The sequence below is a fragment of the Carlito syrichta genome, unplaced genomic scaffold, assembly GCF_000164805.1.
Source record: "Carlito syrichta isolate Samal-C Ts95f unplaced genomic scaffold, Tarsius_syrichta-2.0.1 Scaffold101913, whole genome shotgun sequence".
Taxonomy (NCBI): domain Eukaryota; kingdom Metazoa; phylum Chordata; class Mammalia; order Primates; family Tarsiidae; genus Carlito; species Carlito syrichta.
Window position 1 is genome coordinate 125,179 of NW_007046009.1, and position 22,313 is coordinate 147,491.

Here is a 22,313-nt window from a genome sequence, read left to right on the forward strand (position 1 = left end):
CTGGGCGACAGAGTGAGACTCCAACTCAAAAAAAAAAAAGAAGACAGACCAAAAAAATGGGAAGTGCCTGGGTCCTTGTTGACACTCTTGTGTCAGTAAATCAATCAATCATGGAATAACTCTGCCTCTGAACTTATTATATGAGGTAATACATTTTTTCAATTTTAAGCCACTTTTAGTTGAGTCTTCTATCACTTGCAATTAAAATACCTTAAATAATACCTGAGGTTTCTCACATCTTTGAGAATAAGATTAATACAACTGCCCTGTCTAACTCACAGAAACACCTTATACAATAGCAGTTACTTTTCTTTTCGCCAGTCACTGACCACACATTGAGCATCAACATGTGTTGGAACTGAGGATGCATAAACCAGTAAGACAAAGACCCACAGCCACTCCAGTAGCTCATGCGTAATCACCCCCTTGCCCCAACAAAAACTTACATTCATTATGGAAGTATGAAAAACATAGATAAATGGAAAGAAGAAATCATCCATCTTCCCACTATTTCAAGACAACAACTAATTGACATTTAAGTGTAATTCCCTTCATACTTTTTGAAGTTTTATATGTATATGTGTGTGTACATGGGTGTACACACATGCAAAAAAATTGTGATGATATTGCGGCAGAAATTTATAAGCATATATCATGTAAAGCACTACACACAAACATAAAAAGTTATCTTTCAACTCCACCCTCTAAATATGCCTTTAAGGATGTATGAATTAAAGCTATTATCTTCAGGTCAGAAAATACAGTTGGTCCTGAAAACAGGCAACACGTTAAGTAAGGTTTTTTCAGAAGCTAGCCAACATGTCTGGCCAAGATAGGTCTCTGGGCAGTGACCTAGTCAAATCAAAGATGATTGTGTCAGGTTACCAAAGTTCAAAGAACTGTATTATAAAACTAGACCTATGAATTCAAGGCTATTCAGCCTTTCCCCAAATACAACAGAAGAGAAACAGTGGGAGTGAGTTATTAACAGTGCTTTCCTAGTAATCCAAGAGACAATAAACACCTCTGAAATCACTGATTCAAACACCCTATGCTTTCTATCCATCCAACTTGTTTGTCTAAGACCCACTACAACTGTTTTTTAAAAAATTCTTATCAAGCCCTCCAACCAAACAGACCCCTATTCTCCACCCCCGACCCAGCTAAGAATCCTTGGTGCAAAATCTCATTAATTTTCTTGTGCAAAACTCAAACACACATAATCCTCAATTCTTTCACAGCCTCTATGTGACAGAACTTGTCCATGGATGAACCTAGCTGCCTATTCCACAGCTGTATATGCTTGGCCTGCTGTGACTCAAATTATCATCTCTATTCAGATTATTTTCAAATAGCAGAGCCTAAAACAAGTATTTGGGTGCAGGTAGTTCACTTGGGAGGTAAACCTAGGAAGAATAAAGGAGTTGGGTATGAAGTGAGACAGGGAAAAAAGCAAGGCTAATAAAGACTACATTATTAAGCTGGTTACTGTTGCGGCAAATGGGGCTCATTCCCGCTGAAGATTTACAAAGAACTGTGTAGCTTGTACCCAAAATTATCCATCTAAAGGGCAGAGAGGTTGAGGCCTTATCTATTAACTACCACCTCCCTTAGTTTGGGGGTCAATGGTGTTAGCATCCACATTTCTCATCAATACTTGAGCTACATTCCCTGACGAAGGAGAAAGTACTGAGGCAGGAAGGAAGAAAAATACTGCAGTGCATGCCGGAACATATGCTTGAGGTAGAATATTGACAACGTGTACAGAACCTTTCACCACAGCTGTATAGAAATGTGGTTCAGAGTATCCAAGAGCCTGATATAGGTCTATTTAGCTCTCCAGGCTAAACTTTCACTCCTACCTCCACATTAAATCTTCAAATTCTCTGTGGTACACGTCATGTGCAATTAAAGCCCAGGCGAGTCTTTCTTAGCTCTCATTGGTGAACCCAGAGCACCAAAAAAACTTTGCTGAAACTCTCGTTTTCTAATTTTAAATAATCTCTCTACTAATTTTGTATTTCTGTTTTGTTTTGGTTCAGTTATGACCATTAAGTTATTCCCCATTGTTGGCAGAAATGGTTGGAAATTTGATTTTAGGGTCTGACCATCTGGAGATCTTTCTAAATGTATTCATGGTTTACAGAAATCCAGTCCCCACTGAATGAGAGGTAAAAGAGAATCTGGTTTGTCAGTCTTTTTGTTTGTTAGAATTGTATGCCCTTTGGGAGGAAAAAAGATATTAAAAATCTGGACTAGAGAGATTTTCTAATTTTGTGTTGACTTGTGCCTGAAATTGTAGAACTGAAGTTACAAATGCTATTTCTCTGTGTCTGTATGACTATGTTTCTGTAAAGCAAACATGCCCTCACCTCTGATTATGTGAGTATGTAATGTTTTTCTACCTCTGTATAATATTAATATATAAAATTATAAAGTCTCTTAAATTATAGGAGCTCTCTTCTGATTGCCATATATAGGCAAACAATTGCTTATATAAATTGACTATAACTAAAACTTCTTAAAATACAGAAATTGAACTACTGATACTTTACATGTGCTATCTTAAACATATGTTCTCACTTTTTTTGCAATGGGTTTGCCACCAGAGCACAAGTGTCATGAAAACTACCCCTAAAAGCCGAAAGAAAAAGACTCATATCAACATTGTCATCATTGGACATATAGACTTGGACACGTCCACCTGTACTGACCATCTGATCTACAAATATGGTGGTATCAACAAAAAACCTTTGAAAACATTGAGAAGGAGGCTGCTAAGACGGGAAAGCTCTCCTTCAAGGATGCCTGGGTTTTGGATAAACTGAAAACTGAATGTGAACATGGTATCACCAATGATATCTCCCTGTAGAACTTTGAAACCGACAAGTACTACATCACTATCATTGATGCCCCAGGACACAGAGACTTCATCAAAAACACGATTACAAGCACATCTCAGGCTGACTGTGCTATCCTGATTATTGCTGCTGGTGTTGGTGAATGTGAAACTGGTATCTCTAAGGATGGGCCCGTGAGCATGCTCTTCTGGCCTATACACTGAGTATGAAACTAATTGTCAGTGTTAACAAAGTGAATTTCATTGAACCACCCTATAGCCAGAAGAGATGAGGAAATTGTTAAGGAAAGTTAGCACTTACATTAAGAAAATTGACTACAACCCCAACACAGTAGCATTTATGCCAGTTTCTGATTGTAATGGTAACAACTTGCTGGAGCGAAGTGCTAACATGCCTTGGTTCAAGGAATGGAAGATGTATTCATAAAAACGGTAATGGCAGTGGAACTACATTGCTTGAAGCTCTGGACTACATCCTCCCACCAACTCGTCCAACTGACAAGCCCTTGTGTCTGCCTCTCCAGGATGTCTACAAAATTGATGATATTGGTACTGTTCCTATAAGCCAAGTGCAGAATGGTGTTTTCAAACCCAACATGGTGGTGGTCACTTTTGCTTTAATCAGTATTACAATCAAAGTAAAGTCTGTTGAAATGCACCACGAAGCTTTGAGTGAAACTCTTCTTGGGGATAATGTGCGCTTCAACATCAAGATTGCGTTGTCAAAGAAGTTTGTCGTGACAATGTTGTTAGTGACAGTAAAAATGGAAGCAGCTGGCTTCACTGCCCACGTGAACCATCCAGGTAAAATCAGTGCTGGCTATGCCTCTACCCTGGATTGTCACACAGCTCACACTGCTTGCAAGTTTGCAGAGCTGAAAGAAAAGATTGATCACCATTCTGGTAAGAAGCTGGAAGATGGCCCTAAATTCTTGAAGTCTGGTGATGCTATCATCATTGGTATGGTTCCTAGGGAGCTCATGTATATGGAGAGCTTCTCTGGCTATCCTCCTCTGGTCTGTTTTGCTGTCCATAATATGAGACAGTTTCTGTGGGTGTCATCAAAGCAGTGGACAAGAAGGCTGAAGGATCTGGCAAAGTTACCAAGTTGGCCCAGTACGCTCAGAAGGCTAAATAAATATTACCCTTAATACCTGCCACCCCGCTCTTTATTAGTGGTGAAAGAATGGTCTCAGAACTGTTGTTTCAAGTGGCCATTTAAGTTTAACTTAAAGACTGGATAATGATAACAATACATCATAAAACCTTCAGAAAGAAAGAACAATGTTTTATGGAGCACTTTGGGTTTTGTTTGTTTGTTTTTTGTTTGTTTTTGCATGTGGTAGTTTTAAGTTATTAGTTTTTGAAATCAGTACTTTTTAATGGAAACAACTTGACCAAAAATCTGTCACAGAATTTCGAGACTAATGTAAACAAAGTTTAATGAGGAAAAAAAAGATATCCATTTTAAGAATTCAGGTTTATATACTTTATGTAAATCTTTGGCAAATAAGACTAGTTTAAGGGTTTGAGTTTAATGTAAACATCTCTGATCTATCAGTGTTACAAGTATATATTTTCAAGTTACTTAGGTATGTTTTTCCTAAAGTTATATAGCTTTCTGATCAAATGAATTAGAATTACTCTTATTAAATATTTAAAATTATAAAAAACTAAATTTATTTTTTTAGTAAATTGAATCATTGTTTTGATAAACTTATATTTCCACACTAATGAGGTTTTTTAGTATGTTACCTTGAAGAGCATTTTCAAAATCTTTAGACAGCTGAATATTGTGGATATTTATTGGCTTTCTAGATCATTTCTAAGTAAGATAGAATACTGAAAAATTAATTAGTAAGCATAATTTTAGTTTATACATTTTTGCTTCTTGTTGTACATGTTACAAAGATAGTCTATCTCTTTGTGTCTGTAAATGAACACGTTCATTTCTTCCACATTATGAAACTGAATAAAGGAAGTATGTGACTGAATAAAGTTGGCTTAGGTGTAGTCATGAGATCTGCTGGGCTATTAAAAAGACAGAAGTTCACATATAAATGCTTAAAAGTTATAATTAATATATGTAACTGAGACCACTTAGAATCTCAAGATAATGAAATTTTTTAAATTGAGGGTAAAAAAAAGTATATTTCTGTCCTAAAGTAAAATGACTTGCTATTCTAGGATGGAAAAGAAAAAGAATGGTGAAGGACAAAACCTAAATGAATTAAAAAAAGCTGCAGGCAGACAGACAATCTGAAAAGGAACATAATTTTGCCAAGTCTGTCTCCATTTTGATTGGTTTATTTATGAGACTGTCCAAAAGAGATAGTGGGTTCTTCAGAATCAAATATTTCATTGAAACAAACCTAGACTTTAGTTTGTTTTCTGTGAAAATGAGAAAGTGTTCCTGGAGTATTGATCTGCTCTTAGTAAGAGGTTATATAAAGATTACTCTTGGCCTGTATTAGTTTTCTATTTCTATAACACATTACCACAAACATGATAGCTTAAAACAACACACTTTTATTCTCTCACACTTCTGGAAACCAGAAGTCTGAAATCAGTTTCATGGGCTATGATCAAGGCCTCAACAGGACCATGCTCCCTCCAGAGGATTCAGGGCAGAATCCATTTCCTTGCCTTTTCCAGCTTCTATAACTGCACTCCTTGGCTCCTGTCCCCTTACTTCATCTTCAAAGCCAGCAGGGTAGCATCTTGTTTCAGTCCTCACATTGTCTTTTTCCTCTGTAATCAAACCTGCTGCTGACTCTCCCTTATAAGGACACTTGAAACAGGACTACCTGGGTAATCCACAATAATCTCTGCATCTCAATCTCTTTATCTGCAAAGTAACTTTTGCCATATACGGTAATATTCATGTTTCAGAAATCAGAACCTGAATATCTTTGGGAGTAATTTTTCAGCCTACCACATCACCTATGTATTCCTACCCAAATAGCAGAGAATCTATACCTTACCACAATAACCCTTTTTTCCCCTGACTTTAGTACGCCTTTGGTTAGTCTCTTTAAAATAAAAGAAATAACATAAATTCTGCATTTATGAACATATTAAGAACGTTTGTATGTATATAAAGATTGCACTGTCATGTTAATTGGTAGCCAAGCTACAACATTCATCTACTCAGGCACTTTGATTTTATCTTAATTCTCAAATTTCCTGGCAAATTTTCAATTTTGCCTTTCAAAATCAAATCAAAAATTAAAAATGAAATAAAATAAAACTTTAAAATAGTTTACATTTAGGTTTGTCTTTCAGATTTTCCAGAGAGTTTCTAGAAAATAAAAAAAAGACTTGTTCTTTCAACTTATAAAAAGAGAGATGTTAGATAAAATTAGCTTTGTTCGCTGTTAGTATTGATGAGTTGTGTGGAAAAAAATAAAATTAAAAGAGTTGTTCAACCTTCCCTAGATTAAATTTGAATAGAAAAAATTTTATTAATGTCAATGCTTCAAAAGTTCTAGGTTGTATGGGAAGTTCCTAGAGATCTGTCAGTGCCCTCACTTTCTATATGTTTCTAAGTATCAGAGTCCTGCTGGTGCTTTCTCTCATGATATTAGGTAGCAAAATTATAGTGATATCAGTTATCATTTCAGTAAATTTCTAAAAACATTTGGTCACCACCTTCCTTTTAAAATTTTATCTAGCATCTTCCATCAGTGCTTTTCAATTGAGAATGCACATCAAACTTTTCTATAGAGGTTTATCAAAATATAGATGTCTAGAATATACTCTAGACTTCTTTGAAAATAAGCTTGGCTGGGCACGGTGGCTCAGCCTGTAATCCCAGCACTTTGGGAGGCTGAGGTGAGAGAATTGCCTGAGCCCAACCTGGGCAACTTGGTGAGACCTCGTCTCTACAATAAATCACAAAAACTAGCCAGGCGTAGTGACAAGCGTCTGTAGTGCCAGTTATTTGGAAGGCTGAAGCGGAAGGATCGCCTAAGCCCAGCAGGTCGAGGTTGTGGTGGCCATAAGTGTGCCGCTGCACTACAGCCTGAGTGACAAGAGTGAGAATCCAGCTCAAAAAAATAAAGACAAAAAAAATAAGCTTAATTATTATGCTTGCAAATATTTTGTCCAAAATTCTTTTTAAAATATTGGCTTTATTATTTTATTTTGTATGTCAACAAAAAAAATTCCTCTTCAGTTGTATTATGCTTGTTATGTACTCCCACTAGACTTTTTACTTGTGAATGTGATCATAAGTTATAAGTGAGTCACAAACATTTTAAGTCTCTGTTATCTCCATATAGATTTTGAATTACACTGATAGTTCCCCAAAGGCTGTACAATCAGCAACAGGGTGAATATTTTGTCTTCAACAAAAAAGGACATCTCAGAGCCCTGTGAAAAGGTCAGTACCTCAAGTTCTTCAAAGAATAGGGTCTTGGCACAGGTTTCTCAATTCATTACATAAACACATTTAGGATGATGCCAGTGGAGAGAGTCAGACATTCCAGAACACCTTAACTGGGAAGCATTTGTGTTCATGACATAGTTTAACACGATGTTCAGTAGAACAAGACCTGGGCTTGCAAAGTACAAAGGTCTGTACTATGAAATATATCCTTTTCTCCCAAATTGTCTGGTCTTTCTCCAAATAAAACACAAGTGAAAGTTCTTGAGAGTGAGTTGTTGAGTGAGAGTGTTGTTGTCAAGCCTCACTATTAAGAGTGAGAGCTCACAAGTTCTTGAGTGCTTTTCTAGAAATTCAAGGGACCTCAACACCTCTGTATTGAAGACTTAGCTTCATTTTCCCAGAGGAGAGCATTAAACATTTTCTCTTTTGAGACCTTTGTTTCAGGATAGGAGGATAGAAAAAGCCTCAACAACAGGTAAGGAGGGCCAGGCTGTCATTCCACTGTGCTGCCCACTTGCCATGTGACCTTGTGAGAGTTAACTACCATCACTGGGCCTCAGTGGCCTCAGCTATGGTGACCCTCAAAAAAATCCTTGAAGATTATAGTCTGGTCATTGTACACTTTGAGCAGACCTTTAAAATAACTTTTCCATCTTCTTCATTTTATAATCATAGAAGCTGATGGATCCACAAGTAAACTACACTGTAGGAGACCAAAACCAGGTTCTCCTGCCTTTCCTTTCACTATTTGCCTCTCCTTTTCGTGAAGACTCCCCCCTGCAGTTGAGTTGGTGAATTCTTTTTTTTTTTTTTTAATTATAAAGATGTGGGGTACAATTCAGGGTTAGGTATACAAACGTTGATTCATCCTACATTTCAGAACTGAAAATTCTCACAACTGTGGAATCTAACATGCCCCTCTGTGACTAACTGGTTTCCTTAATAGCTTTTGCTTTAACAGAAGTACTTAAGCAATGTTTTCATCAATGTTATTCTAAAGTCCTATATATAAGAAGAACAAATTTGTTTTCAAGAAGACTTTGAAGCAGAAACAATACCAAATACAGGTTTTGTTTACTGCCTTTCATTAGATTTAAAGTCATACCCATAAACAAAATAAATTCATTATCCCAATCCACTCAAACTGTGCTTTAAGGACTGGTACTGGTTGATGAACTATTTGTTACTGGTCAGCTACAAGTATGAAAATTGAGAGTTAGCATTTAGAAACATTTATAACATTTGGTTTGGCCACAACATATAAAGGAGTAGGCTCATTTGTTGAACAAGCATCAATAATCTTGCTGAATGGGGTACATACCAGTCCAGGCGTTAAACTCCAGTGATAAGTTAAATATGAGTGGCCAACTACTAATACAACCACATCTTTTCACAATGAGTTAAAACAAGAAAAACAACAAAATTTGCTAATACTGGCCCTACATAAAAGATATTTTGAGAAGCACCACACATCATACTACTTCATTAGATAAGATTGACTCTTCTGAACACCACAGACCTAGAATTAATTTATAGTGAGAGTAACAAACTCAAGTATCTAGAGTGGCCAATTATAAATAAATGAAGTGGGTCAGACATGGGACTTCATATGGAGGAGTGAGGACTGTGGCAAACCAGAGGCCCAGTCTTCGTGGAGAAGCAGTTAGTCCTTCCTATGACAGTAATAACATATACCCCCATTTTGATTTCTCAAGAAAGCCAGCCTGGTAACCAGGCATTGAGTTCATGCCAACACCAAGCTGACTTTACTCTCCAAGTTCCTTGCAGGCTCCACTCCTGGGCTTGTCTCTTCTCACTCATGATGTTTTCTGCCACAGTGACTCTGCCCTGCCCTGACACTACTGATGATCACAGGGCTGGTTGGCAGCCACAGCCTCCTCAGTCTTTGTCTTTGCTCACTCAGGTTTTAGCTTTCCCACTCCTAATAAGACACTGACCACCCATGCTATCCTCTCCACCAGGCCCAAGCTAGAGGGAATCATTTCTCAACATGCTCCCTTTTACCTTTTTGCAATGCACAAAAGGCCTAAACGTGAATGGGCTCATGCCTTCCCTGGGGCAGTGACGCTCTCTCTGCCTCCCTTCCTCCCCTGAATGTAGGATTCTTTGCATACGTGGAAGGGGGATTTGGCAGGGTGCTGAATTTACCTGATACTGTGTTGCCCATGGGTGGTGCCCATGTTTTCTGTGACACAAGCACAGCTGAGCACAATTCTTAAAGGGATAGAAGTCTCCTGCTCACCCTCCCATACCCCTTGACTCTTCACAGAGTTTGCCGACGGGGTCACTCAAGGTCAACCTCTATGTTCCACCTCAGACACCAAACTGAGAGTCTGAAAGAGCCCAAGAATCCTGGGCTCTTACAAGGTCATAGTGACCGTAGTATTGACCACTGTACGGACTATAAGGTGACCACCTGACCACACAGAAGTGCTAACCCACCATAGTTTACCCACCTACTTCACCTTCTCCTGCCTTGAATGTATTCCTCAGATATGCATTCCAGTGAAATATACAGGAAATTATGTTGGTGCTACAATAAGCCACAGCCATGAGTAAAATAAAGTTTTAAACATCAGACAGCCATTTAACGAACTTGCCAAGATTTGAGGGTAGTGATCAATTCCTTGCCATCACCCATCCTAGAGGCACTCACTTTTGACCAATAGTCACTAAACTATGAGAAAACCTAGACACAAAGATGCTTCATCTCAGGGAGGGGAGGGGATGATGTCACCATCATGTGATCAGCTGAAGGCGACTCTCCACCTGCAGTTGCTGGGGAAAGGCCTGTTTGCTGCTCAAATGCACAGAAGGGGAAGACCTTGGCTAGGGCTTGGAGTGCTTCACACATGGGTGGGGTAGGCATCTTGATGATGAGGTATCTGTAAATATGAGGTTCAATGGGAATGATGTGGCAACAAAGGCTTCTTGGATTTAGACAAACACAACTTCCAGGAAGCTTTTAGCACAACCATGACACTATTTCCTTCATTCTCAGGATATGCCTATGAAATAGATAAAGGTCAAGGGTCCTTTTGCTTAAACAGAGGCAGAGAGAAAATGAGTCACCAGGCAGGTGGAGCAGAGAGGAAACCAGAGTGAGGACCGCCTGGCCATCCCTCTGCCTGTCTTCTTCCTCTGCCTGGCACTCTCCTGCCTCTCCACAAGGTTCAGCAGGCTGTGATTCTCACAGCCAGTGGCTCAAGGACCCAGCAGTCACCTGAGAACCAGGACCAGCTACACCTTCACCTTGGGGAAGCACGCCTGTGCATCTGGTGTCAGGGAAGGAGAGAGATGCTGCTGCTTATTTTGGACTACCCTGTGCACTGTGTGAAGCAGCAGTTTACAGGTACTAGTGGACTTAATCCTTGTAAACACCAAAGATGAAGGGATTCTTATTACCTTCATTTTACACATAAGGAAATCTCAGAAGAAATGCAATTATGTGTCACATAACAGTGTTTTGATCAAAGGACCACATTTATGATGGTGGACTCATAAGATTATAATACCATATTTTACTATATCTCTTCTATGTTGAGACACAAATGCTTACCATTGTGTTATAATTGCCTTCAGTATTCAATACAGTAACATGCTATACATGTTTGTAGCCTAGAAGCAATAAGTTACACCATATAGCCGAGGTATATAGTAGGCTATACCATCTAGCTTTGTTTAACTACTCTGTAGGATGTTCACACAATGATGAAATGGCCTAACAATATATTTCTCAGAATGTATCCCCATCATTAAGTGACATGGGAATGTAGATGAGTGTCCAAGACTCAGCTGGCCAGAAAGTAGTTAACTGGGATTTTGAGCCGCGGCTCTCCGACTCTGTTGAACAGTGAAAACCTTAAATGTGGACACTCATGGCAAAGAGACATGTATTCGGCTCCTGATAGTTCTATGTTGTTCTATGCAATACACTATCATAGACAGGTTAGATGATTCACCTGAGAATGTGATTGATAATTATGTTTATAATGAAATACCTTCATAAATAAGTTCAGTAATATTGAGCAATCATTAACAACTGATTGAACTGCATTTCTGAGGCAAGACAGCTTTAATATTATATTAACTACTTAATTTATCAGTGCCCACAAGAGGAAAGAAAGGTATATTACACACAAAGTGTCACAGCACTAGCTACTAATCCTTGTCACAAGTCCTCTTTTGGAATGAGGTAGAGTATAAAGAAATAAGAAATGAAATCAACCTGACCATAATTCCTTTTTTGTATTTTTCCTTATGGTTTCCCCATCACTCCTCCATCTCCATGTAAAGTCCCTGTCCCATGAAGTTCATGGCAGCCAGTGAGCTCCCGCTCCACCCACCCCTGTTGCCAACACCCTTTGACTGTAGACCTTCCCCATCATGAATCAAGCCTTCCTCACTTCAGTCAGTCTTCAGTTCCACATTAGTTTCCAGCATTACACTGAAAATTCAACATGCATAAGAAGCCCCTAACCAACTCCCTGGCCTCACGAGGCCTTCCTGCTCAGAGTCAATGAGGAAGCTTCTTTCCCTCTACCCCTGCCAGCTCCTCCCACCAGGGCCGCTGCCCACACTGTCACCACTGGAAATTGCCCCTTTGAAATCACTGATTCAAACACTCTAGTGACCACACTTTCTACGCCTCCAGTCCTTTATGGGATAGCTCCTCCTGATTGTCTGACAGATATTTCCAACCCAAAGTCACAGAAATTGAGAGGAGTCAGGAGCACTGTCAGGGATTAAATATTTTAACAGCATGAACTGATGGTGGCAGACCAGGGTCTCTCATCTATGGGAATTTTGGCAGCTGGATGGAGCTGTTGATGAAGTTCTCTGAAATCCAGGCATCACTCCTTCTTACTGGGCTGGTGCACCTCATCAACCTGAAATTTGCTGTTATCCTCAAAGAGGCAGCTCAGCTGCTAGTTACTGTCTACTGCTCTCTCCACTTGTTCTGGGGTGATGGGCACCCTGTGTTTTTTGTGGGCCTCTTTGTCTGCTATCTCCAGGATGTTGGCCATCAGATATTCAAGAACACCAGCAAGGAAAACAGTAGTGGATGAGCTAAGGTCCTGGGCATAGTAATCCCTTTGCAAGTAGCGGTACATACAGTTAACAGGGAACTGCAGCTAGGATATTATGGAGCAGTAAAGAATCTCCTTCCTAAGGCTCATGTCTGCCCTCACATTGTCTTGGTGTGTATTGCCTCAATCACCCTGACTAATTTTCCCACTGGTGTGAGTCTCTCAAGATATGTGTGGTTAATCCAACCCACTGTATCCCTGTGCTCCAGTCCCTCATTTGTCAGGGAACCTTTGTGACATCCTAGACTTTGTGATGTTATCAGTGTCCACTGGGCCCTGATCAGGCCTTGACCTAGAAAGGTCTGTGACAGGAATCTGGTCACCTTAATAATTATATGCTCTTTCTGAGGTAACTTTAACTTTGTACTTGACTTTAACATTCTAGAAAAAAAATGAGTTTCAATGGAAACATTGTCTTGTTTTCAGGATAGCACTCCAGGTTCTCCGATTCTAGCTTTTCATAGCCTGGGAGCTCATTTCCATCTCTCTGCAGGTTGTGCATCACTGAGGGACATGCTCAATGTCTAGTACAGCAGAGGTCCAACTGCCCCCCCTAAATTATAATAAAACCAGATTTACTTCTATTTACATCTTCAGTTCAATATTCCTAGTTGGTATTTTAGATTCTCCTTTGAGCTGTTTTAAACATTTGCCTGCTGTCTCATGAGTTAAATCAAATCTTTAAAACATGTGCATTTTTTTAAAGGCTGAAAGAGAAAGCAAAAAAATATACACCCACAATCCTGTTCCTTCTCCAGAGTACTGTATCAAGACAAATGAAGATCCATGGCCACAACTGCCCATATTAGGAACCTGGGAACCACTGTTGCTATCTTCCTCTGCTTCACCTTCATATCCAGTCAATCATCAAACTGTTCCACTTCTGCATCCTTAATATTGCTCCAACAATCCACTCTTACTATTCCAGTCCAAGCCAAAATCATTCTCACCTTGACAACTGTGACAGTGCACTTCCTGGCCTTGTTTCTCCAGACCTTACTCCCTTCCAAATCATTTTCCTGAGTAATCAGCTTCTAATACTAAATCTTATCATGACACTGTGTTGCTTAAAACTCATCAGTGCCTTCCCATTGCCTCTGGAATAAAGCTTGAAATTCTGGGATGCTTTTTTTTTTTCTTTTCCTTCACATTGCTTCTCCTCCTAAGATACCAGTTTTCAGTTTAAACAGAATTCCGGAATATTTTCCTCCTCTTCTAGATTCAGTTAGATTCCCACAATATACCCTCACATAAGCCCTTTCACTTTCACTTTTCAGGAGTATTTGAAATAAATATAATCAATTTTTTGTTTTTTGCTTGTATGTCCTATTCCAAGAGGATTGGGACCTATATTCCATTCACCACTTTATCCTCAGAGACTGGCACAGGGTCTGAAATATACAGAACATAGATAAGAAATACTCACTGACCCACTACTGCCAATACCTCGCTAGTACTATCGTGACAAATGTTCAGGACCCAGGAGGGAGGGGCATATAATATCACTAGGGGAAAGTGAGGACCAGTGGGAGGCTTCACCTGCATGTACACTACTTATGTACCTAATCCTGATGAGTACCTCACATTTTTAAAATAAAATAAAATTTAAAAAATAAAAAAATAAAAATTTCAAAAAATAAAAAGGAAAAAAAAGAAATATTCATTTAATCCATGAATGAATTCACACATATCTAATCTCAAATCCTGGCTCCTGTGGCAGATTGTAACTACAATTTCCCTCCTTAATAAGATGGAAATGATAGTATCTACCTCACAGGAATGCTGTGAAAATGAAATGCAATGATGCCAGCAAAAAGCAAGGGTTCATGAAACAGGCATTATTACTACCAACATTACCACCATAAGTGGAAGAGAGAAGGGCATTGTGAGGCCCAGGCAGGCAAATAGCAGGTTGCAGGGGCTTTCAAAGAGCACAGTAACCTTCATGTGCTCACCTGTGCTTCAGTCTGATCCATCTTCCAAGGTCCAGAGATTTGAGCAAGCCCCTGCTAAAAACTGACTAGACTCAGGGAGTCTCAGGATGACCAAACTCACCCGAGACCGAAGCTGATAGATACAGTATTCACTGACTATGAGAAAGCTTTCTAATAGTGTATGACTCCATTGATATAAAATGTTTACAATAACCAAATCCATAGAGACAGAGAGTAGATTTGTGGTTGCCAGGGGCAGGGAAAGTGGGTGACTAATAATGGGCATAGGATTTATTTTTAGTATAAAGAAAATGTTCTAAAATTATATAATTGTGACAATTGCACAACATTGTGAATATACTGAAACCTACTGAATTGTACACTTAAAAAGGTGAAATTGATACTATATGAACTATATTATAGTTTTTAAAAACTTCTTCAGGAACCATGTAGCCGGCTCCACCTTCTCTCCCTCATGCCAAATTCTGCCAAGGCCAAATCCATCAGTGTTTTCTCAGTGGGCACAAAAACACAGAAAGATGGAAGATTATACAATTTGAATGCTGAAAGGGGTCAGGTTCCAAGGCTGTCAAAAGGATAGACATGGCCGGGCTCGGTGTCTCAGCCTGTAATCCTAGCACTTTGGGAGGCCGAGGTGAGTGGATAGCCTGAGCCTGCGGGTTCGAGACCCACCTGGGCAACTTGGCGAGACCTCGTCTCTACAATAAATCAAAAATTAGCCGGGTGTGGTAGCGTGTGCCTGTAGTTCTGGCTACTTGGAAGGTTGAGGTGGAAGGATCGCTAGAGCCCAGCAGGTCGAGGCTGCGGTGGCCGGGAGCATGCCACTGCACTCCAGTCTGGCCAACAGAGTGAGACTCTAACTCAAAAAAAAAAAAAAGGATAGACATTTCTACTGGTCTAGACTGTGTTTACATGGTGTGACAGATACTGTTAGTTGCCTATTCAATATCCATTATCCCCACTGTTTTTTAAGAAAGCACAGTTTTGTGCTGGGTGGCAGTGAGTCCAACCCTACACAGGTCATGACTAGTCTATGGTCTCAAACTTTGCTGATAATAAAATTGCCTGGAGGCCTTGTTTTAAAAAAAAAAAAAAGAAATAAAGTTTAGACATAACATTGGCTGCTACCGTAGACCCAGCCAATCAGTTTCCAGAGATGAGCCCTGGTAATCCATAAATTTAACAAGCCCCCAGGTAACTCAAATCATCATCAGGGAAGTTTACGGAATACTAGTCTAAGCCATTGGTAGCAAGCATTCCTATGCCTAGCTTTCTTAGCATCCCTTGCAGCTAAGTGACCATGTGATTAATTCTGGTCAATAAGACCTAAACTAAAGCCTATTAGGACAATGTCTGGAAAAGCTATAATTATATAATAAACAAAGATATGTTCCCTTAGCTCCCAGCCCTTCTTCCTCTCTTGAATGGCACTATGATGATTGGGCTGCAGTAGTAACCCAAGCAAAAGGCCAATGAATGCACAGGGACATCAACTTTGCTACTGTTAAGTAGCTGAAATAATGCCAGTAACTGCCTACTTTTAATTTCATGTTAGATTAATAAAATAAACTCTGGGCTGTTTAACCCTGGTTAAACACAGGCTGTTTAACCATGGTTAATAAACTCTGGGCTGTTTAGTCAGGTGTTTGTCCCTTGTACTTAATGCATTCCTAACCACATGACAGATACTACCAACATTCACCTCTGTGACACACACTAGTCCATGCTCTATTCATAAGGACCTGTTGTTCATTCTGGAAAAGAGAAACCTTCCTCAGATATGTTAAGACAGTGATTGGGGTTAGTCAAGACCTGCATAAATGGCAGCCATCTGTCATTTTAGCAGGACCATGCCCACTTCCTTTTTAAAAATATCTATTTGATTTGTCATTTAACTCTTAGAGGAGTTTTGGGATATCTCATAGATATCCCTTGAGACAAGATAGGTTTTATTTTTCCTGAACAGAAGTATGTCTGAAAAACTACAACAAGGATTGACAAATTTTCTGTGCAAGAAACAAGATAGTTATATTTTAGACTTTTGGTCTGCATGGTCTTTATTGCAACTACTCAAATCTGTTGTTGTAGTCCCTAAACAGCCACAGACAATACAAAAATTAAAGGGCATGGCTATGTTCCAACACAACTTTACTTACAAAAATAGGCAGTGCCAGGATTAGGCTCATGAGCTATAGTTTGTCAACTCTTCAACAAAGTAGTCTTTGCTATGAAAAACTTGAAGAAAAAAAATGATTCTACTTTTAAAAATCAAACAGGCTATCACTACATCTGGTTTTTTTGGTGCATCCCAGCCATGTGAAAAACAAAACAAAACAATAAACTGGGAAAAGGTATAGTGGTATGCAGACAACTAACCTTGGTCAAAACCCATTCCAGTTATAAGTTTTTAGAAGCCAGGTATGGTGACTCATGCCTGTAATCCTAGCACTTTAGGAGGCCATGGCAGGAGAATTGCTTGAGCCTCAGAGTTTGAGACCAGGCTCGGCAACATAGCAAGATCTGGTCTCTACTGAAAATTTTAAAAATATAAAAAAAATTAGCTGGGTGTGGTGGCACACCTATAGTCCCACCTACTTGGGAGGCTGTGGCAGAAGAATCGTCTGAGCCCAGAAGGTTGGGGATGTGGTAAGCCATGATCATACCACTGCACTCCAGCCTGGGCAACAAGGTGAGATTCTTACTCAAAAAAAAAAAAAAGGAAAAAAGAAATAAGTCTTTAGAGAACCAAGATGATGCTTTATTTATTGGGTATCTACTGTCTATCAGGGGTTGTGGGAGGCATTTTCATATAAATGTTAATTTATCAAAGTTTAAGACCTCTACTTAGGATAGGTTGTCATAGGCTGAAAAGAGGCCATTTTGGTTGTATCAGAACAGTCATTTAGAAAAGACTTAAAAACTTGTATTAAAAAACTGTTCTTTATAATTACATTGAGCTGAACATAAAAGCCATTTAAATTTAAAAGTGTACATTTTTCCTATCCCTCCTCCTTCTCCTTTCCCAGTATGGCCTTGCCCGACTGACCAATTTAATCTAGTAAACAATTGCTGGTGCTAAAGAAGACACAGCCAACAAGCCAGATTACCTAATAATTAGGAGAGCAGTCCAAGGCTGGCAGAAGTGTGTCTGAAAGCTTGGAGTGGGCATTGACCACCTCCCCTCTGACTATGAATACGAGGACTTTGGACTGTTATAGCCAGGGCTTTGGGAATAGGAGATTGCTACAATTATGTTTTTAAACAATTTATAGCTATCATTTTAAATGTTGTGACTTTCCCTTCCTTCCAAATATTGCAATTGCCTGCCCCTTCCTGTAAAGATCATGTAAAAACATGTTGTAAATTACAAAATGTTATCTAAACTGTCAGCATGACCAGAAAATTCTGAATCACATCAGTGGTCACATATAAGAAATTGTTAATGTAAATATTGAGTCATGCTAAAATTGCATGTAGGCTTTGAACTCCGGGTGGGTGAAAGGCTATGAATTTTGGATATAAATACTGGAATGAATTTGTGTTGCTTGGCGTGGGTTTTTCAGTAAGGATGCTGACCCATCTTCCTCTAACCCGGTTTTAGAATTTAAACACTCCCTTTTTTTTCCAGACCCTGCCTCTCGTCTTTAATTGGCCACAAGAAATAGCAACTGAGTGTTCCTTGGACTGTTTCACGGTAACCTGGATAAGGGAGACAGCTCTAACTCACAAGTATCCTGTGACCCTGTCATGAATTTTAAGACATTTTAACAGCTATTCTAAAATATGAACAAAAGAAGAATGGAACTGAGTGGAGTGAAATACATAAAAGTGTTTCTTCCATTCAGATTTCATTGTTTTCTTAAATAGTTAATTTTTCACCTTAAGGCTTTTAAATCACTTTGCAGACATTTAGTTTTCATTCACCCAGAACATTAATATTTGGGAAGATTTATTTCCCCTTCTCATTTGAGAGCGTTTTACTTGTGTCTGATACACATAGACTTTTTTGGGAAAACTTTTTAATCCAAACTGCTCTCAATATGATGATGTGAGAATAACCCAAAGGGTAGAACATTGTGTTCATTTAAAAGCTAATATACCTATCTGAACTTCAAGAAGACAAGCTTTTGGCCTTGTTTCATCATTCACCACAAAGTTGTTAAGCCAACTATTTAGAATTAGCACTGAAAGGTAGAAGTGAAATCTCAAGAGGACCAGCCTCTGGCAGTTATATTTTCAGCCTCTGCAAAATATATTTTCTAAAGATGGCCACAGTGGTATTTTTGGCCCCACATGATTTTCCAAAACTCTGCTATTCCTCCCAAAACATCAGAATTTGCTTCCCTCCCCTTCCCTTGAACCTTGGCAGGACTCTGTGACGGCTTCAAAAAAGAAAAAGTCAACAGAAGTGCTATCCCATGACTTCAAAGGCTGGATTACAACGGTAATATGGCTTCCACCTAGCCTCCTCTCACTTTTAAGCAGCCACCATGCTGTGAGGAAGCCCAAACTAGCCCATATGGAGAGATCAAGTGGAGCATATCTAAGACCGCCAATGACAACCAGCATTAAGACATGTGAGAAACAAGACATGTGAGTGAACAGGCCCTGTTTTTGAGCCACCTCAGCTTATCTACAGTGGAACATAGCTAAAGTATTTCTTTTGAGCCCTGCATGAAATGCAGATTCATAAGAAAAATAAATGTTATTTGAACTCAATGAGTATCGGGTCTAGTAACTAGAACACAAATTCAAGATTGAATGCACATTAACAAATTTTACTTGAAGCAAAATAATCTGTAAATTTTGCTTCCCATTCAGATCCCTAAATACAGGCAGAAATCTCAAAAATATATATATACATACTTCTTCCAACAGTGACTTCCTGCTGCATGACGCTTATATACAGCTGCAGGGTCAGCTGGGGGGCTGAGCCCAGGAAAGCCTGGATCACCGATGCCCGGCTGAATGCAGATCGGTGAGTGAATAGCTTGCCTTCTGCCTGGCCGACCTCCCTCTCAATCTCCTCTGAGAGGCCATTTTTTGGCATCTGCCGCTTCTTGGTGATGCTGACATAAGGCTCTTCATTGTGGTCTGACTGAAAGTAGATGCAGAAGACTTCAAAACACCTGGAAACAAATGAGCAAGTCATAATAATTAGACACATAGAGGATTCTGACTCTGAGCACTGATCATGCTTACAATTAGCTTGATTCTCAAAGCCTGGACTTGGCTACTCTGGACTGTAGTCATTCCGCTCAATCATGCACTCCAAGGACCAGTTCTGAGCACACAGTACTCTTGAGGCCCTCCAGCAGGCCAAAGGAAATTAAGTGAGAATCAAATTGAGAAGCAATACCAAAGGTCACTGAGGTGAAAAACAAAACAAATAAAAACCTCTTTGAAAGTGGAAAGTGGATCAGACTCCCGAGTCACAGAAAAATGTTCCATTTCTCTTCCTGACACATAACAGCTGTACAACCCTGGGCAAGTCACTTACCCCCTGAGCATTTTCCTTCCATTATAAAGCAAATAAAGGTTTTAAAAAACAAAACAAACAAAAAAACCCTACCTACTTTGCCACATTGCTGTGAAAGATGGTAATAATACTGTGTGTGTGTGTGTGTACAAGGCTGGACCCCCCAAAACTGGAATTATATATATATTTTTGGAGGGCAGGCCCTTGTAGTACAGGCTTCCTCCACGAGGTAAGTGATCTAGGAGCCCATTGACATCAGTGTACCAGCTAGCATTGTTGTGAGAAGGTGCATTTGGCTTCAGTGAGTTTGTTTGTTTTTTTAAGAGTCTTTTTTTTTTCCTCTCTGCATTTTTTTTCAATGCATTCGCCAATTTCATGATGAGTGATTTACGAGTGCCAATATGGCACTTAGTGCTCAGCAGTTTTTGACCAAAAAAACGGCACAGCCCCTATGGCCCACCCTCTCTATTCACCCAATCTCGCCCCAAATAATTTTTGTTTGTTTCCCCAGATGAAAAAAATTCCTCAAAGGGAAACATTTTGCCCATGTAGAAGAGGTGAAACAAAAAATAGCAGAAGCCCTTAAAAGGCATCAAAATAGGTTCAAAAACTGTTTTGAGCAAAACATCTCGAAAGATGTATTGCATCAAACTGAGAGTACTTTGAAGGTAACAAATTTAAATATGTAAAAATAAATACTTTTTAAATAAATAAATTCCAGTTTTGGGGGAACCTCTCTCATAAATGTTCCACATCCAAAAGATGGCCCAAACCACCCCAGTTAAAGCAGAAGCTATAGTTGAGATTCCCCAGCACATGGCAGCTTGCCATCTAGCATTTCACTGGAAGACTACAACATATTATCTATCTCTCTGTTCTTATAAGGTCTTAAAGGGTAGGGCTAAAGTCAATCACGCCTGGAGGCCCGCCAGGTATATCTTATTTATGGAATTTCAAGTCTGCCCTAGGGATGGAGTCTTAACCAGTGACCTCTCCAGGCTGAGAGAATACCTGCCTTTTAAAATTGGGATTTCCCCTCTAAGTAATGATGAGGATGCTGAAGGGGAAAAGAATACTGATGGATGTCTGCAATTTACTTTGAAGTATGTACACACACACACACACACACACACACACATATGCACATGGATGGATGAATAGATGTGTGAAACAAAGTATTAGTTGTGGAATCTAGGTGGTGGGTACTTAGATGTTCACTGTAGAAGTCTTTCAAGTTTCCATCTGTATGTTTGAAATTTTTCATAATAAAATGCTGGAAAATGCTAGGAACAAGAAAAATGCTCATGGCTTTAGGTTTAAACATTAATACAGGACTTTTTCCTAAACACGTAATTTTATAACAACCTTCTGATGCTGCCAGAAGATTTTATGGCTTCATCTATTTTACTGAATGTTAATGTTATAACATTGACCTTCTACTCTCACCCTGAGGCGACTATGGAAACAAGAATACACATAGAATTTGAAATAATAACATAGGCTTCAGGTAAGAGAGGAAATGCAGAAACCCTTCTGTTGAGTACAAAGTGGACATATTCACATTTTGTGATTATTACCCCTGTTCATTTGTTTCTGGGAGAAAGAAGATGCATAACAGTGTGGTGGTGAGGAGGAGGTTGTCTACTACATTTTGTACACTGGGGTCAAGAACACCTTAATATATTACATTAAAACATGTAAAACTGCATGGACCAGTTTGTTCAGTTGAAAATAATGTCAATGAAGTTTAGGTCAAGAGTTCATGCCCAGCTAGTCTGACTGAATTTTCTCTGAGGGAAAACTCAAATCTATTACTAAGGATTTTATGAGGCCCAGTCACTTCACACTGTTGGACCAGTGATCACAACAGGGATTAGAAGATAAAATAAACTGATTATCATTTTTATTTTCAAGTATGTGATGAATGCAGATTCACTTTACTAAGTGTTTTGGGGAATGCAAAGACAGCTGAATACTCCTGCCTCATTTAGAGGTGTTCACAATCTAACTGGGACAATGAGACATAAACGTAAAAACAATAATAAATAATGAAAACGAATGTTTATATAGCATTTTTTGTTTATGAGTATTTTCTCTTACAGTGTCTCAATTAGAAAGAAATACCATTGAAAAAATTTAAATCACAGCATTATTTATAATAGCAAAATTCTGGAAATACTGCAAAGGTCCCCGAAAAAAAAGAATAATTAAAATAAATTATAATATATCTATTCAATGACATGTTATGTGGTCCCAAATATATATGAGTAAATACTAATATATACATATTTTTACTATAGTTGGTAAGCGATAAAAGCAAATTACAAAGAACATATAAAAAACTCTACCTTTTGTAAAAAGAAAATCATACATATATAAAAATATATACAAATACACACATAATATAAACAGTGAAATGTTTGAGCTGGCTCATACTGACTCGAGAGCTGATTATTAAATAGGAATTTTGTGAGATAGTTTTTAAACAGCTAACAGCTTGATCAGACATGATGAGATT

At 38.9% G+C, this 22,313-nt stretch overlaps 1 protein-coding gene across 1 annotated transcript in view; it reads right to left on the minus strand.

Annotated features, from left to right (window-relative positions):
- Window positions 1-22,313, minus strand: part of XK (X-linked Kx blood group) — a 50,561-nt gene that overhangs the window by 22,248 nt on the left and 6,000 nt on the right. The window contains exon 2 of the mRNA XM_008064586.1: window positions 19,183-19,445. Coding sequence (XP_008062777.1) covers window positions 19,183-19,445 — 263 coding nt within the window. The remainder of the gene's footprint in view (window positions 1-19,182; window positions 19,446-22,313) is intronic.